Source organism: Mastigoproctus giganteus, chromosome 4 (assembly GCF_048544385.1).
Source record: "Mastigoproctus giganteus isolate SK-2022 chromosome 4, ASM4854438v1, whole genome shotgun sequence".
Taxonomy (NCBI): domain Eukaryota; kingdom Metazoa; phylum Arthropoda; class Arachnida; order Uropygi; family Thelyphonidae; genus Mastigoproctus; species Mastigoproctus giganteus.
This window is the reverse complement of record NC_143578.1, coordinates 235,260,660-235,278,874: the sequence shown is the minus strand read 5'-3', so window position 1 is coordinate 235,278,874 and position 18,215 is coordinate 235,260,660. Positions and strand designations below refer to the sequence as shown.

Sequence of the window (18,215 nt, the reverse complement as noted above, 5' to 3'; positions counted from 1 at the left end):
ATTGCTGATCATCCCATTTTTATATTCTTGTAATGCCAAACAACACAAGGTCAAGGATGGTTACAAGAGAAAGGCTCCATTAGAGAAGAAAAGATCTTTGCCAAGTTGTGATCTGAGGTGCCTAGAGAAGATCAAGACTGTTGGCTGTGTGGTTTTGATTGCCTGTTATTTTAGCAGGAAAATGAACAGTCTCAGTGGAATCATTAGTAAATACAAAAGCATCTTGACCAGCTGGGTCCATGTGACTGGAAAACAGAAGCCAGTTAGTGTTGTGAACATTAAAATCACCAAGGAAAATTTCCTCACTGTTAGGAAAGTTGGACTGGAGAATGACTGGAGTGTCGTGTATCGTTGTTCTCCTGGTCATTTAGCCGTTGGGCCCCTAATGGGACCCAACGTTGTAAAGGTGTTGAGTGCCGGCACCTGGCATTTCGCAGCCAGGGGGCATGGAACACCTGGTCCCCTGCCCCCTGACTCCCATCCCAAGCCACAAGGAGGCAGCCAGGTTCCATGTGGCTTGGGGTGGCCACATGGAACCTGGCCATCCCAATCATTCAATCTTGGTAGCCAGGCAACCAAGATTGAATGAATGGAGAAAGGGAACTAGAAGAAGTGTGAGAAAGGGAGTGGGAGGAAAGAGGACAGACAGTGGGGGAAGGAGATTTCCCATGAAAAAAAAAAAAAAGCAGCAGCAGCAGAGTGACTAGCAAATAACAGTCCTGTCTCCACAACCTAAACACTATTTACATCACAATTTGGGCATGATCACCACTCTGGAAATTACCCAAAAATTTATCTTATACATTATATATCTTATATACAGAGGCCAGACCAGAGCAAATCCAAATATCCTCCTTCCAACCAGATATGAACCACACTGGAATGGCCAGCACTATATGGAGCTAAAACAGCAATTTCGACACATACTTAAACATAAAAGTTAAATAGCTCATCTGAATCGGGGAGCTTAACCAAAAAAAAAAAAAAAAAAAAAAAAAAAAAACCTTCTTTTGTATGACTATATACCAAATCTTTTAAATTTTGCAGTCATTCACATCTTAACTTCAATTCAAGAATAACTATATACAACAATAAAATTACACTTTTGCGTTTGGATGTAGAACCATCATGTAACCTTGGTCTAGATCCATCTTAATGCAGACCACCATAATACCAACACAATTCCCTTACCATTGATATTTTAAGGAGTCCTTATGTGCTGTGATGTAATGACTAGATCGTAGGTATAGCTTAGCTTAATTTTTCAGCACTCACCTCATAGTAATCGACTTAGTTGGTGGAAAGTTTTACCACATACATAGTGGTTATGAGATTTTAATAACTTAAGGGGATTATAAATTTAAAAACTAAGTTATGGGCTTTAAAAATTTTCCTAAGAAAGGAAAGTGCACCTTCCATTCTATGGTTGTCTAATTAAAATAAATTAAATGAAGAGAGAGATAAAAGCTAATAGCTGCGCATGAGCTTTTCGATGTGTACATTTGTATATAGGGAGACGACGTTGAAGGACGCGAGAATATCCCTATATGCAAACGTACACATCGAAACCATGTTACTGGCTCTTAAAGAACTATTAATTAAAGACGACACTTTGACAAAACATGCCAGCTTAAACATTAATGACATTTTAGAACTCTCGTCAGTGTTACTTGATGCCAAACAATTTAAATTCCAAAATAACATCTACGAACAAATTTTCGGCCTTCCCATGGGCCTCAGCATCTCTGCCCCTTTATCCGAAATCTATCTCACTTCTACTGAAGAAAAAATACTCCAATCCTTTCCCCCAGGGATTAAACTATATATGAGATACGCAGATGATGTCCTCTTAATAGGCAAGAGAACCACCATCGATACTTTACTGAATACATTTAATACAACACATGAAAGACTTAAACTTACCTTCGAAGTAAAAACTGATAATAAAATTAATTTTCTAAACCTCACTATATACAAAATAGGTACATCTTTAGGCACCAAAATATACAGAAAGAACACACATACAGGTAAATTCTTACATTACCACTCACACCATCCTCTATACATCAAAAAAACAGTTCTATGCAATCAGATATACAATGCTATCCAATATAGTCGCACACAAACAGACCTATCTGTAGAATTGCAATACCTCCTCAAAAAATTCATCGACAGAAAATACCCATTACAACTAATAAAATAAACCATCACCAAAGTCCATAATAACACTAATAACCCAAGCAAAATCAATAACCACATGAATAAGATACATAAATCCCTTATCGCCTTCCCATACCATCAACAATATGCTAGAAGACTTCAACAGATTTTTTAGAATACAGATATCAAATTAATATTCAAATCTTATAACAAATTAAGTTCCAAATTCAATCCATACAAGACAACACACGAGTATGGGACACAAGATTATAACAACATTATATATTTGATTAGATGCCAATCAGATTGCCAAGCATGTTACATAGGCAGTACAACAGCAAAATTTGGGACATCAAAAATTTCTAACACGCGTGCATACTACCACTTTAATAGCTTCAAATCTAATTTAGCAAGTACAGAACTAACACAACATGTTCAATCTTGTAATCATAACCCACTCATCGATTCAGCCATTACAGTAGTTAAATTAAATTCCAGCTATAAAATCCTTCAAAACGAAGCCCTCGTCATTGAGTGGTTTAAGCACCACACATCACTCAACGTATTAAACAAAAAGATTCCCACCAACTTCTCCCCTATTTGGAATTTAGCACGTATTAAGTTTCCACGTGCACTGAAATGCATTTTGGGAACTCAACCCGTATATAACACTAGCACGCTCTTTCCTCCCCACTATAGCTAACTGAAGACGATTTCGAAAGTTGCTCGTGCACGACTATTAGCTTTTATCTCTCTTCATTTAATTTATTTTAATTAGACAACCATAGAATGGAAGGTGCACTTTCCTTTCTTAGGAAAATTTTTAAAGCCCATAACTTAGTTTTTAAATTTATAATCCCCATAAGTTATTAGAATCTCATAACCACTATGTATGTGGTAAAACTTTCCACCAACTAAGCGGATTACTATGAGGTGAGTGCTGAAAAATTAAGCTAAGCTATACCTACGATCTAATTCCCTTACCATTAAACTCCTTGACACAACAGTAACATACAAATTATACATCAAAGTTAAATAGCTCATCTGAATTAGGAAGCTTATCCAAAAATTCTTCTTTTGTATAGCTAAATACTAATTAATTAAAATTTGCACTCCTTTACATCTTAGCTTTAATTAAAGAATAACTATATACAAAATTACATGCATTTGGATGTAGAACCATTATGCAACCTTGGTCTATATCCAACATCTACTGCCAACTTAACACAGATCCACCAGAATACCAACACAATTTATTTACCATTAAACTCCTTGACACAACAGCATCATAACTGTACTAACTTCATTTGCAAATTACCATACAAAATTACCTCTTCGCTTACATGGTAACCTCCTATAGACAACCCAACAGCTGTGTTATATAGTCAGTCTTTCAAGAACTTCGAGTAACCACAAATTGTGTGTGAAATTAAGGCAATCATTTCAATATTTCCCAGTCCTAATCAGTTCTATCGGTTGACCTATATCAAGGCAACCCAAATATGTTCACTCATACTTTGTCTTCAAACCAAGTCGAAACCATTAACAAAACTATCAGTTCGTTATGTCTATCTTTAATCCTAAGTAAAATAACCTAATTCCAGCCTGTTCAACAAGGAACAGAGATTCAAAAGATCGGTTAGAAAAAGAAAACTCGTACCCATTCCAGAACAAGGTGAAAACCAAAACCACACTAAACTAATAAACTAGTGATTTCTACCCAAAAGTCTTTTACATCTTTTAAACACCTTATCTGCAAAGCTTCTTGATATAACGTGTCCTGACATACACAGTACTCTGGCTTCCTCCAGTCATTATCTGGAAGAAGAGACTTAGCAAGATTATACACTAGCTCATCTGGAAGCCTCCTAGAGAGTTACCAGTAGGTTTGGTTCTGTGGACTATCTAGCTGCCAGCCAGCCTGCACACACACACACACACACACACCATTTTAGAACTGTACCCTCATAATGTAAGGAAGATTGTATCTCGCCGTGATGCCCATCATAACCCCAAACGATATCAGTCATACTGCATGATGAAAGAATTGCCAGAGCTTTGCTCTAGGGGAACAAATGTGGGCTTCACCATGTCAAGCCTCCAATAAGCATAGTGGTCATATTGCACCAATTAATGAGTCATCTACCACCTAGTATTGCCTAGTAACACAGAGGGGTGGCATTCCTCTGTGTTGTGGATGCCACACTTTGACCTGGCTGGTCACCTCCAGTATATTAGGTGCTATATTTCAGGACCTGTATGTACTTTTAGTAACCCAGGGTTACTAAAAGTTCCACCATTGTGAAAGTGCAAGGAGAGGATTTGGTTGTTGCGGAACGACTGGATTTTCCCAAAATTCAGTCCACTTGACACAAATTTTACGTGAATAACAGTTAAATAGTGTTTGCGACTCCTAGATAGCAAGCCCAGCTTGTCATATCTGAGAGAATGCCTGTTACAGCCTCAAGACCAAGCTGTTCAGATTTTGAAGGTTACTGTACATGATTTGGAAGATGCCCTAGTTGGGTACATAGCAAAACCAGATCAAGCTTGCTACAAAATGCATTGATCTCATATTGCAAACAAAGTTTGCAAAAGGTTTCCTTGGCATTGCACTTGCACCTCAGATAAAAACTCTGTTGCTCCCTGAAGAGAAGTATCAATTTACCCAGATGACCATTTTGGTGCATATTTTCACCTCGTCAGTGGGCAATCCAGTATAGTCCATGAAAGATCACAACATAGTAATGAAATATTTCTGCAATATACGAGAGATAATTAAGTGGTATCAGCAGCTTAAAACTTGAGTAAATTTAAGCAAAATCCTATGTTGTATACATAACAAAGAGCAAACCAATTTTGCTACCAAGCTACACTGATCTATATTGCAAAACAAGTCACTGTAAGTTGCCTTGGTAAATTATAAATTTAGCTCAGTTTTAAACTATGGGCACTGTTTAGCATTCCTCATATTATGCAATTATTTCAGTAATGGGTTGTCAGGTCTTTCACTGTCTGGTTACTCACTGTTGAGTTGTCACTATATACTGAAATGATTATCTGGGTGAAAATACATAATTCTATTTATGGTGGAGTATCTTTTTAGTTCAATTGCAAGAGTGTGTGTGTGTGTGTGTGTGTGTGTGTGTGTGTGTGTGTGTGTGTGTGTGTGTGTGTGTGTGTGTGTGTGTGTGTGTTGAATTTCTGGCTTTAAGAAATGGTTTGAAGTTGATGTTTATTTTTGTGGCAGATGCTACATAAGCTTTGCATCATTTTCATATGGTGAGTGAAAATAATGAATAACACTTAACTCCACACTTTGAAAGCAGCATTGTTTTGTTTTTTCATTTAGCCGAGAAACCTACATCCAAAACATGCAGTAGTTTGTTGTTTGGGAAAGAAAAAAACACTAATTACCACACATTAAATTAATGCTAGAATTAAGGTCATACTTGGCGAGGTTGAAGTCTCTGAGTACCAAGTGCCTTAATATTCAAAATAAAATTTTAAAAATGAGAAAGCAACACTTACCCCCAGGAGTGCAAATGCACCACTAGCTGCCCAAGGAAGTGCACACACTCACCACCTACCAAAGGAAGAGTTCCATTTCCATAATAAATGAAATTAAAAAAAATAGACAGGAGCCTACAACCACCACCAGACAGAGCACAGCACTTGTGAACTCTGAAAAGGATCATATTTCAGTCATTCACTATTCTTCAGCCAAAGGTCAGTGAGTGTGTCTATATGATCTCAGTACAAAATGAAAAATAACAAACAAAACTGAATGTAACAGACTTTAAATTTGAACATCTACCAAGCCAATCAACAGGTTTACACCAAATGAAAATTAACCTTAAACTAAATTGTAATACGAGGGCCATTCAATAAATTATCTACCTACCTATGAATAACATAGGTAGGTAGAGACCTATGAGATAGAGACAAAAATCTGTTTTTATTTTTCGATGTAAACCCCCCCCCCCCCCCCCCAAACTTAATTTTGTTGGCAATGAGAAAATACCAGACAAATAAAATTCTTTGTCCTGTCCATCAATGAATGCAGAAACAGCAGACTGCAGTTCATTATCATCAGCAAAGCAATGTCCACTTACATTTTTCTTGAGGTGTCGAAACAGGAAATAGTCACTGGGGCCCCAGATCCAGGCTGTAAGGTGGATAAGTAAGCTCTGTAAAGTCAGTCTCTCAAAGCAGCAGCAATAGCATGTGACGTGTGCACTGGTGTGTTGTCCTGAAGCAGCAGCACACATCTGGAAAGTTTTCCACAGTGTTTTTCCTCTATGAGATCCCTGAGATTGTCCAGTATGGTTGACTCCCCAGTAACTGTCTGCTTGTGTTCCAGGTAGTGAATGTACAAAAAATGGTGGCCATATTCTTGCCAGCTGAAGGTTGTGTCCAAAATTTTTTGGATAGGGGAGAACCCTTATGTTTCCATTGCATTGATTCTTGCTTGGTCTCAGGATTCCAGTGATGAACCCTCTCCAGTAGCTCAACTGCCAACCTCATCCAAGTTCCATCGGACTGATATCTGCAACTGAATAGGTAGGCAAGATCAACCAGGACCTGACTCCAAACCCAGACATTGGAGACACCGGCAGCTTCTCTGCCACAAGCCACATTGGCAATCAAACCATCTTCTTCCACCTGGTGAGGCATAGGCCTGCCTCACTGACTTTCTGGGGTAGCCTTCTCTATCGTCCCCATACCTCTGTCTTCCCTCCCAGCCTTCAGTTTGCCCCCTACTCTGTCTAACTCGCAGTGTACACCCCACACAATTTATGAATTAATAACATCCAAATTTAAACTGCGCTTGCTTAAATCTCTCTCGACCTTTTATATTCTAGCGTTAACCTCCTTTCTTTCCCCCCCCCCTCCCACATAGGCTCTTGCCACTGGAATTTTCGGAAACTAGGTGACAGGGCCTGCCAGAGTACAGTCAGTCCTCGTATAACACGTGTTTACGCTACGCGGATTCGATCATATACAATTTATAAATAGCGGAAAGATATCGTGTATAACACGAACCAAATTCACTTATGCACAATTCGATGATTCGTGCACAAGTGAATTCACGATGATTTACAAGAATAGCAGTAGAGTGCGAATCGCCCCAACTGAACGCAACGCAATAGGAATGAAGAGAATATTCTGAAAATGTATTTATATTTTTTATATCAGTGAAGGGGAAACATTTCACCATAATAACGTAAAAACCCACAATTCCAGTATCGGTATTATTGCAAATGCAATTAGAGTTTACTACCCGTTTATAACAGATTCCACTAGCAGGAATGCAACTGGAAATTGTTTTTACTGTTTTATGGTAGTAATCCCCAGAAATGTGCTTTAGTAAAATGTGAGCTAGTGAGATGTCAATAGTGTGTGTGTCTGCCTTTACAGCGTTGTTTATTTAGTTGCTACATGTGCACGGCTTTTGTTTATGTGTAAAGCATGCCTCCTCATTTTGTAATTGTGCTTTATTCTCTAAAAATGAGTAAAATATTTAAAAGGTGTGAAAAGTAAGCATCCTGGTGAAGACACTACAGATTCAGAGAGGAAAAGGAAAGCAATATCGATATGATAGACAGGTGGACTGAGTCAAATTCTTACTCGGGAAAATTTGTAGTGGCCTCATACTAGCGTTTATAGCCAGAATCACACTGGCTGTTGTTGTTATTTGGTTTTTAGGAGCATTAGCAACTGAGGCCATATTGCCCCGGGAATATGCAGTGGTCATTCCCTGACCTTTCCACATCTTCTGCATTTTGTGGTGACGGGCTCGAACCCTGGTCTAATCGAGAAGCGTGTGCTACGCACTGCTGCTCCTTCCCACCTGGCTATAGAGGCGCCAATCACACTGGGCTCCGGCCCACCAGGGTTTCCCCGCTAAGGCTTATGGCCAGTCCGCCTCTGTCGATAGAGAAAAAATATGAAATTGTGAAACACTTTGAGCGATATGAAAGACCATGTGATATTGCACGTGCTACAGGCCTAAATGAGGCAACGCTGAGAATTAGAAACAATGCAGAGAAAATAAAAACAACTTTTATAGCAAGAACAGCTCAAAGTGTAATAAAATCCATTAGATCAAGAAACAAAGAATTGGAAGAGATGGAACAGCTGTCATCTGTTTGGATAGAAAATCAAACAAAGAACAAGTTTGCTTATGATAGAAGCAAAAGCATTAGCAATATTTTATTGTGTAATAGTCATAATAAAATATGTAAGTATTTTATTACGATTATTTATTGTGTTTGATAATGTTTTGGTTACAAATGTTTGTTCAATCTTGGGTGGCACCTAACCTTATTTTTCCCATTGGGCCTGTTATTTATATTGCACGAGGGTTTCTAGGAATACAACTATCATGCTATACAAGGACTGACTGTACAAAAAATCTATTGGGTACTTGACCTGCCTCCCCGGTGCCAAGTGCGGTAACAGTGGGTCCCAACAGCTGAATGGTCAGAAAAACAACACTACACATCTACTTCCCCACACACTTTTTAAATCTCTAGCCTTCGTAGAGTTCTGTGCTACACAGAGTATACAAGGCCGAGTTGGGGGAAACCCCTGGTGCTGTTGGACAACTAACACACTTTGCACTTGAAGAACCCATGCTTCATCACCTGTAACAATTCTGGAAATGACAATATCAGGATCTCTTCCATAAAGCTCTAAATTCTCCTCAAAACACCATACTTGAAATCCCCACATTTCTGGCAGGGCCCACATTGCACTGACATTAACCATCCCCAAATCTTCATGGAAGATGGTTATAACTATTCCTTCAGACATGTCATATTCCCTAGAGATTTGGAACACCTTTAAATATGTCATTCAGCACAAGATTTCCACAGCTTTGCACATTTCTGAAGTGGTCACTGTCACAGGCCTTCCTTCACATTGGTTTCTCTTCGGTGGACTCTCTACCCAACTTGAATTGTTTTGACCAGAATTTCACCTGGTACTCTGAGCTGCACTGTTACCATACACAGCCACCATCCTTTCATGAATGGCCTTTTCCTCATTTCCTTCTTTGGTGAGAAACTTGGACTGAACGATGCTCCAATTTCAGCAAATCCATAATTTGATACAGGTGTCTTCCCTCTTTCTGTTAGAGCAGCACAATCTAAAAGCATAGCGGGATCAAAATTAGTATGATTCAAGTTGAAATATGTAGGAACATGATGAATCATTGAAATATTGAATGCCCCTCGTAATATTAGAATAAATAAATTAATTGTGATAAAGTCATTAAGGAAAATTAAATGAAAATAAATTAAAACATGATGAAGAAAGCAAGTCACGAGCATTCATACTAAAGAGGGAAGGGTTGGACAGAAAATCAAGGTGGACTACAGATAAAGCAGCAGACAGTGTTGTGCCTGTATCGAAATAACCTATAAAGACAAATTTGGTTGTCTCCTTTTCTCAACAACTGTCCCACTCTTTCCTCTTTAGCTTGAATGCTCTTGACCAACTTTTTTTTTTTCCCCTCCATTTTAATTTATTCTCTTTTGATTTTCTTTGACTTTATCACACTTTATTTCTGTTAATTCTATATATTATAATTTAGTTTAATGTTAACTTGCAATTTGCATCTAATTTAGACCTCTTATTTGACTGGTTTGTTGTCTATATTTGCATTCTATTTGTTATGTTCATTTATTTCAACCATAGAGGGTGGGTAGTCATGTCATGGTTACATTGTTGACTTTAGTTTATTTTTCATTATGCAAATGAATGACTACCTACCCAAGGTGGTGATAGGTAGTTACCTGCCAGGGAGAGAGTGCCACTTCTACAATAAATAAAGTTTAAAAATACAGATGAGAATTTGGATTATGTACACATGATCCAAATACAGATTGGCCTTTGGCTGGACAGCAGACATATCAAATAACCATAAGTGTTGGTTTCCTGAGAGGTGATGCGTGTGAGTTCCCTGTCTCTATTTTTTAATTTCATTTACTGTGGAAGCGGCAGTCTTCCTTTGTTGGGTGTCAGCACGTGTACCTCCTTGAGTGGGGGAGTAGTGTAGTTTACACTGCTGGGGATGTATAGTGTAACTGTATTTGTAGCATTAATTTGCTGCATTATTTTCATGGTAATTAATGTTCCTACAGTTTCCTACAGTAGTCCATTGTGTTTGTCTTTATAGTAACATTCAGTAGTTTAGTGTAGAGTGTTGAACATTCTGTATTTAGGTTTCTCAGCATTAAGGGTCAATAAATTTTTTTTTTTTCTTTGTTTATCCATTTAATTTAGTCTACTTTAATTTGCATCATTTCCTGAGAGGTGATGCGTGTGAGTTCCCTGTCTCTATTTTTTAATTTCATTTACTGTGGAAGCGGCAGTCTTCCTTTGTTGGGTGTCAGCACGTGTACCTCCTTGAGTGGGGGAGTAGTGTAGTTTACACTGCTGGGGATGTATAGTGTAACTGTATTTGTAGCATTAATTTGCTGCATTATTTTCATGGTAATTAATGTTCCTACAGTTTCCTACAGTAGTCCATTGTGTTTGTCTTTATAGTAACATTCAGTAGTTTAGTGTAGAGTGTTGAACATTCTGTATTTAGGTTTCTCAGCATTAAGGGTCAATAAATTTTTTTTTTTTCTTTGTTTATCCATTTAATTTAGTCTACTTTAATTTGCATCATTTTGCTATGTTTAATACTGTACTACTGTGTAATTGGAAGTGATCTTTTTATTTATCCTTTTCTAGTTTTGAATGTGCAGAATCCTTAATATGAGGTGCAATTCAGAAATGACCTTTTTATTAGGTGCATTAGCATATGTACATAATGAGTCTATTGTCTTTGTTTTGTCTGTCCATCTGTCTGCCCACATGTAATAACTTGACTTCCAGTGGAGAGATTTATATACATTTCATAATTGTGCCTTTTAAAAAGATTTTAAGTTATTCATTATTTTTTTAATTTAATTTAATTTTCATGAAATTTTATATTTAGCTCTTTGCTTCTGGTTTCAGTAGTCAGCTGTCCTATAGAAAATATCTTTTTTGGCACAGATGATGCTTCCAGGTGTTACTGATGAGTAAGATCTGCTAGGCTGTGGTTTATCTTGAATGATGTTTAAATTCACAAACCCACTTGCAAATCATGTCATGAAAAAATGCACCCAGCACTGTGAATAGCTCCCAATGGATGTATAGGCGTTCTCGTCTTTTGTGAACAGAAATTTTAACTACTCTCTGTTCTTTCACTGAAAAATTCATGGTTATAGAACATTTCCACTTGCACAGAACACAGCCAAATATTTCAAGGTGGTGATTGATGGTAGGAATGACTTGAGTGAAGTTTAGCTACTATTGCATTTACTGACTAGCTGTTTGTTGTGTATTATAGTTTTTTGTTGTTAAAAGGTTAGTTGAAAGTTCTTTTCTTAAGAGAATATGTTTGTGAAGCAAGATTAGCTGAATTAGGTTAGTTTTGAATTTTCTGAGCAATGTGATCACTGTGCTAGTAAATTTCTGTAAATTGGCATAGTGCACTATAGTTGCATAGTATACTATACTGGTGCTGTGTGGCTATAGTGAACCTCGACAAGTTATGGCAGCTATGGCATGTACTTGAGGAAGGTGGTTGTTTTGTTTTTTTAATGTAACTGATGTAAAAAAAATTTTTTAATAAAAATTCAGTCCTGAAATTTTTGATCCTATTTATATATGACATAAATACCTGTATTTTTAATTATTTTACTAGTTTTTCTTAAATATCTTTTGACTTTGCTAACTGTATATAACTTTTCAATATTAAGAAAAACTGTTATAACATTATGGTTTATTATTTTGTTACTCTTTACTTACTGTATTTCATTTTATCTCAGATCTCCTGGCGGAACTCCTCTGAAAAGACCACCACTTCCATCCACTGACGCTAACAGTGATCCTCTAGCTGTTATTACAGCTGTGTTAAAAAGGCGTGTATCATTATATGATCCCCAAGACAATTATGATAATGATTCACCTTGGGATGGTTCTTCTCCTGAATGTAGTCCAAAATCAAAACGGATTCCAGTAAGTTATTTAACATATCTTTAGCATTTTATTTTAACTTTTATTCATTAAAATTTCAGTTAATCTTTTGCCCTTTCTAAGCCAAACTCGGTTCTTGAGAAAATCTTGTGAATATGACCTGAGCAATTTTTAAACAGCAATAAGCAATTTTTAAACAGATCAAAAATTGCTCTTAATGAGCCTTGTTAAGGCAAGAAGAGGGGTTCCACTTGAAATCTGCACCCACTGGGTTAGTTAACAGGGGCTGAATATACACTCATATGCCAAAACATTATGACTGCCTACCTAATATTGTGTTGGTTCACCTTTCGTCATGATAACAACTTGAAACCAGTATGACAGACTGCACAAAACCGTGGAAGGTGTCCTGAGGTATCCTGGACCAGCTGGACAGAAGCACATTCCAAAGTTCAATAATGGACTAGGGCACTGGTGTGTGTGTGTGTGTTGGCAAATGCTGTGTTACACCACATCCCACAAATGTTCAATGGGGTTGATATCAGGAGGGAAGGGCCAGGGGAGCATACAAAATGCTTGGACATGATCCTCAAACCATTCCTGCACAGTGTGAGCCTTGTAACATTGGGTATTGCCTTGTTGAAGGAGTCCCATGCCATCTGGATGCACAGTCACCACGTAGGGCAAAACTTGGCCCAAAACAATGCTGAGATATGATCTGGCAGTGATGAGGCCTGATGATGTCCATGAAAAAATCCCCCAAATCAATGACCTATGATAATAATACCACCACCGACCTGTTTTTATCCAAATGTGCAGTCTAGTAGCTGTTCATCTGCTTGCCACCAGAAATGCACCCATCCACATGGAGTGTTCAGAAATGTTTCCTGTGCACTCTAGTTGTATTCTACCATTAATTGGAGGATTGTAAACCACCGTTGTCCATGACAACCACCGTTGTCCTGGACAGCATGTGCTAACCACCATTCACTTAGACTGTCGACATGGTGGTCTCCTTATCTTGGCATGTTGGGTGGTTTTGTATCCCTCTTCGGACAATTCTCACCACACCTTCACTACAGTAGCCCTTGAACAGCTGACAATGTCTGCAGTTGCTGAGATGCTGGCCCCTGCCTTCCTACTGCTGCAGATCATTCCCTGTTCAAACTCTGTCAGGTTCTTTTCCCCATTGCACAGCTTTCATACTGATGAACTGCCTGGTGTTACAAATGCGATCACCATATATGCTGTGTTACTCGGTGATGTCATTCCTAGTTGTAGGATGCACCACTTGTGGAGACTGGTAGTCACAATATTTTGGTTCATGAGAGTATGATGAAGGTATAACTGGATAACTTAGAGTTGCCTGTGCAGATCTACAATCACACATGAACTAGATTAGCAGTTTTTCTTAGGATTGTCGGTATTAAACTCAACCACTGGTGATAGTTAGACCATATTATCATTCTGTCATGTTATCCTGCTAGGGAAAAAGCGTATTAGAATACACTTTTTCATAGATAATGCTAAACTTTATACTGGATAATGCTAGCTCATATTTCCAACAAAAAAAAAAAACCAAGTGCAGTCTTTTTGAAAAGAGAGAGAGATACGGCAGTTGTTGCAGGAGAACAGCATCATATGTCGGGGTGGACTGAGAAAATCAAACTCCTGGAATTGGTCAGAATGGTGTATAAAATGCCATCATATAAAATTAACAAATTTTTAAGGTTTGTGAGCATACTGGTTAGAGACTGCACTATATTTTGCAGATTTGAATTCAGCATATCCCGGAGCAATATGGCCTTAGTTGCTAATGCTCCTTTAAAAAAAAAAAAAAAACCCAACTTGTTTTAATGTTCAGCTTGTATATATTGATGAACTGCATGAGTATTATGGCAGCAAAAAATAAACTTGGCAATCTTGTTATCCTTCTCATATTGAATAGATTGTTTTATTAATAATTATTAATAATAATTTCTTCTTTTAATGCCATCTCCTATTGGAGGTTGGCAATCACCACACTACTTCTTTGTCTTGGGCAAGATGAAAGATCCTCAGCTGATCTGCTGGTCCAGTTGGAGATTTTTTTTCAGCCATGAAAGTTTCTACTCCTCTTTCCCTCTATTATTACTTGAAGCAATATATATATATATATAATATTTTTATAACAATATAATTATAATAAATTAATAATATTTTAAGTAAGAATTACAAAAATTTGCAGTGTTTACTGAATAAAAATTTTTCTTGAATAATACTGACAATGTTCTGAAATTGTATGATACTTTGAATTAACCAGGTTTTATTGCATTGGGAAAGTGGAAGTCAAATAGAATGAAGATGCTGATGGAATAATAATGATAAATGTAAAACAAGATGCATTGTTATCCAATTCTGACAGTGTTTGTACTACAGAAGAGGAAAATAAGTGTCAGCCGAAATGTTGTGCATGGTTATAGCTATTATCATTTATAATCATTAAGATCCGGTTTTTATCTACTGGCTCATACCATGTGATTGTATTTTAATATGGTTTATATTCTTTATGAATGCCATTTAAGTTTTCAAAAATAAATTTTTCTCAAAAGAAATTTTTATTTTAATGCATAAACAACTATAATTAGGAGGTTCTGATAAATGTCCCCTAGGGGAAATATTTTTAAAAGGAGTGGAGGAGCTGAATACTTTCACAATAACATAGGTTCACAGAAAATTAGTCGATCAGTAGATACTGTGCAAATCCCAACTATTACAGTCACTATAACTAGATGCACATGCAGACCCTTCTCTTTTAAACCATTCTTTCATGCAATGATAGTAGTAATATCACAGCATTAACCTTGATATAGGCCCACCCACAATTTCTATCGTTGTATTTTCATCAGCATTGGCTTTCTGATGAAAAAGTTTGAGAACTGCTGCTGTAAATCATTGACAAAACCTTATGAGCTATCCTGGCAGCCTGTCTGCACCGCTCAGAACTTCATATCTGACTGCACGATTATCCCCATTGTTTGATTCCATACTCTTAAAGAAAGGAAGAGTAATATTAATTAAAGGTGGTGGGAAGTTGGTCAGAAGGGAATGAAGACGGAAGGGGGGAAGTACGTGTGTTTTTTTTTTTTTTTTATAGTGGTTAGGGAAATGGAAGGTTAGAATATTGTAGAAATCCTCCTGAAGGTTCTGCTTTACATTTACTTCAGCTTTTTAAACATTGAAAGGGGAAGGACTGTATATAAATCTTTAAAAAAAAAACAATTTTTATGATTCTAAAGAAACTAATTATTAGAACGAGAAAGGTGGATTATGTGAAAAACAGCCCATAAATTTTGACAGGAAAGAGTTGAGGGTGGTCATTGTCAAAGGAATAATTGTGAGAATAGCAAGTTGTATATAAAAATACAGAAATTTCTTGAGTGGGAGATGCATATATTGCTTGAGATACATGTTGAAGTTGCATGAATTAACCCTCACCGAACCAGGTGCTTTATCTCTATAGTACCCAGTGATGTAAGTACCCCAGTCTGATGACATTTGCTATCAGTTAAAATATTTTTAAAATAAAGCACAGAGCCAGGATTTTCCTTACCATCTGCCTGCCAAGTATGTGAAACGTTAGTTGGTAGGTCCTTCATGACAATATAGTGGATTTGCCACTTGTTTGGAGAGGTCTGGCTTCAATTCCCATTGACTGGAAGAATTTCTGACATCTTTCCAATCGGCTGTAGTTGTCTGATCTCAGACAGAGGGAATAGGGCTTACCCTGCAAGTTACTCAGGACTTTTAGCCTGCACAACATGCAAATCATCCTGTGAAGTAACACTAAGTACAGACATCATACGCAATGGCAAAATATGGTCTAAGTCACTGATGTGCCTAAAATCCAACGGCAACCAACCAATCAGTTGGGAACCATCTGAACCTGCAATGAGGGTATTTGAAAAAATAAGCTTTAGGCAAAATTTTTACTGCCTACAACACATCAAAATTTCCAAGCTCTTCTGCTCCACACAATAAGTCCAGTAAAAAATTTTTTTTTTTTTTTTTTTTAAATAGTACAGCACTTCATAACATCTTGGCGAGTTCAACAACTGTGTGCATTTCTTTAGAGTTTAGCAGGCAGTTAAGATTTAGTGGATAGGCCTTACTTCGTATATCTGTTAAATTGAGGATTTTCGTTATTTTGTATATGAAGGCAAAATTAAAAATTACTTTCTATGTAAGCTGCTTTAGCTAATAAAATGTTAATGGGTGATAAATAAGATAGCCATTTGGGAAGTGCAGAGTGAAAGGGAGACATTTAATGTAATGGTTATATGATTAATGTTATTTGTGATAATAAAGTTGCCAGTAACAACTGATACACAGCATCGTGAATGATAACACAAATTGGACTAATTTTATATTGTGCATTTTTGCAAAAAAGATAATGAAAAGGTAAAAATACAAAAATATGGTCTTTGCTTATTGGATCTCCTTCCCCCTTCAGTAATTATAAAATATAAGGATGCATTTGATTTTAAAATCATAAAACAGCTGTTAAATTTGATGGCTTGGAATTTTAATTTCAAGAAAATTGGTCAGATTGTTCAATGAGTTTTGATTGTTTTGTGCTTAACCTTTAATATTCAATTATTTTAATATACAAATTACAGTTTATAATTTTTTTTTTTTCCCTCCAAAGTAATTGTAAAATTTGTTAATCTATAAATTTCCATTTGCCGATTAATTTGTCTCTATCTCTCTGACATTACCTCATAAGATGATGGCAGTGCAGCTTTTTTTTTTTTTAATTTAAGCAAATTTTTTTCCCTCTTCAGTACAGAACTCAGCACCTGACGCCAGTCCAGTTTCAGAAACAAGTTGCAGATGCATTATCTCCTGTAGCACAAGTCAATGCTTGAATCATGTTTGTTTGCCTACCTGTATAGCTTCCATATATTACTGAGATTTTGCTTAGTAATTAAAAGTTTTACTTAGCAAGTTAAAAAATATATGGCCCAGTTGCTGCTGTAAATAAAATTTTAATGTTATGTATATATAATAATTCTGTGCCATAGTTAATGGATTTATATTTATTTTATAAATCTAAATGTTTTGACAGCTGATAAATCTTAAATGCACTTTGCATTTAAATTTTGAGACTAAAATTTGGACACTCTAGCTTGGATACAGTACCTTTTCAGAAATGATGCATGCTTCATTGGGTTTATTGTGTTTGTTGGTATCAACAGTAAAATATAACTCATTATATAACTGTCACCATTGGGAATACCAATAGGCATAAAATGAAGGGATGCTTGAGGAAGTCTTGTTTTTAACCTTTAGGTTGTTATTGCTTAGTTTTAGGTACAGAAGTCCACAGATTATAAATTTCATATACAGGGTGTCTCAAAAATATTGGTACAAACGTTTAGGGGAGGTAGCTAACATCTAAAAGAATGTGAATTGCATAGGAACCCATAACCGGAAACGTCACGGGAAAGTAGTAGCAGAGGCACAAGAAGCAGAAATGACACAAGACAGTAATTAGTGGCAAACATTTATTTGACATAATATTAACAATGGAGTAAGAGATGGATGCATTTCGTGATGTTACAACAGATGCTCGAAGGTTCCATAATGAGACGCGATGCATGTGTGACACCGGCGCAGCATGGATTGGCGGACATGGTTGAACACACCTGGAGTTTGACAGTAGCAGCAGCGCAGACAAATCTTGCCACGAGATCCATTTCCGTCTCCACATGCGATTCATACACAATAGATTTGAGGCCCCCCCACAGAAAGAAATCAAGGCTCGATAAATCAGGTGAGCGTGGGGACCAGGCAACGGGTCCACCACTGCCAATCCATCGACGCCCAAAACGCTTGTTCGAATGGTCACGAACACGCCTTCCATAATGGGCAGGTGCCCCATCATGTTGAAACCAAATGTTGCGTCTCACATTTGCTGGAACATCGTCAAGTTACCCTGGTAGAACTTGTTCACAAAAGATCCGATATTTAGCGGAGTTCATGTGGGATGATAA

At 37.1% G+C, this 18,215-nt stretch overlaps 1 protein-coding gene across 1 annotated transcript in view; it reads left to right on the top strand.

Annotated features, from left to right (window-relative positions):
* The window catches only part of LOC150087512 (mitochondrial fission regulator 2-like), an 86,024-nt gene extending 68,902 nt beyond the window's left edge, over positions 1–17,122 (top strand). Inside the window, exons 8-9 of the mRNA XM_090372107.1 lie at positions 12,033–12,222; positions 17,004–17,122. Coding sequence (XP_090228233.1) covers positions 12,033–12,222; positions 17,004–17,087 — 274 coding nt within the window. The 3' untranslated portion in view covers positions 17,088–17,122. The remainder of the gene's footprint in view (positions 1–12,032; positions 12,223–17,003) is intronic.
* Positions 17,123–18,215: the final 1,093 nt, after the last annotated feature.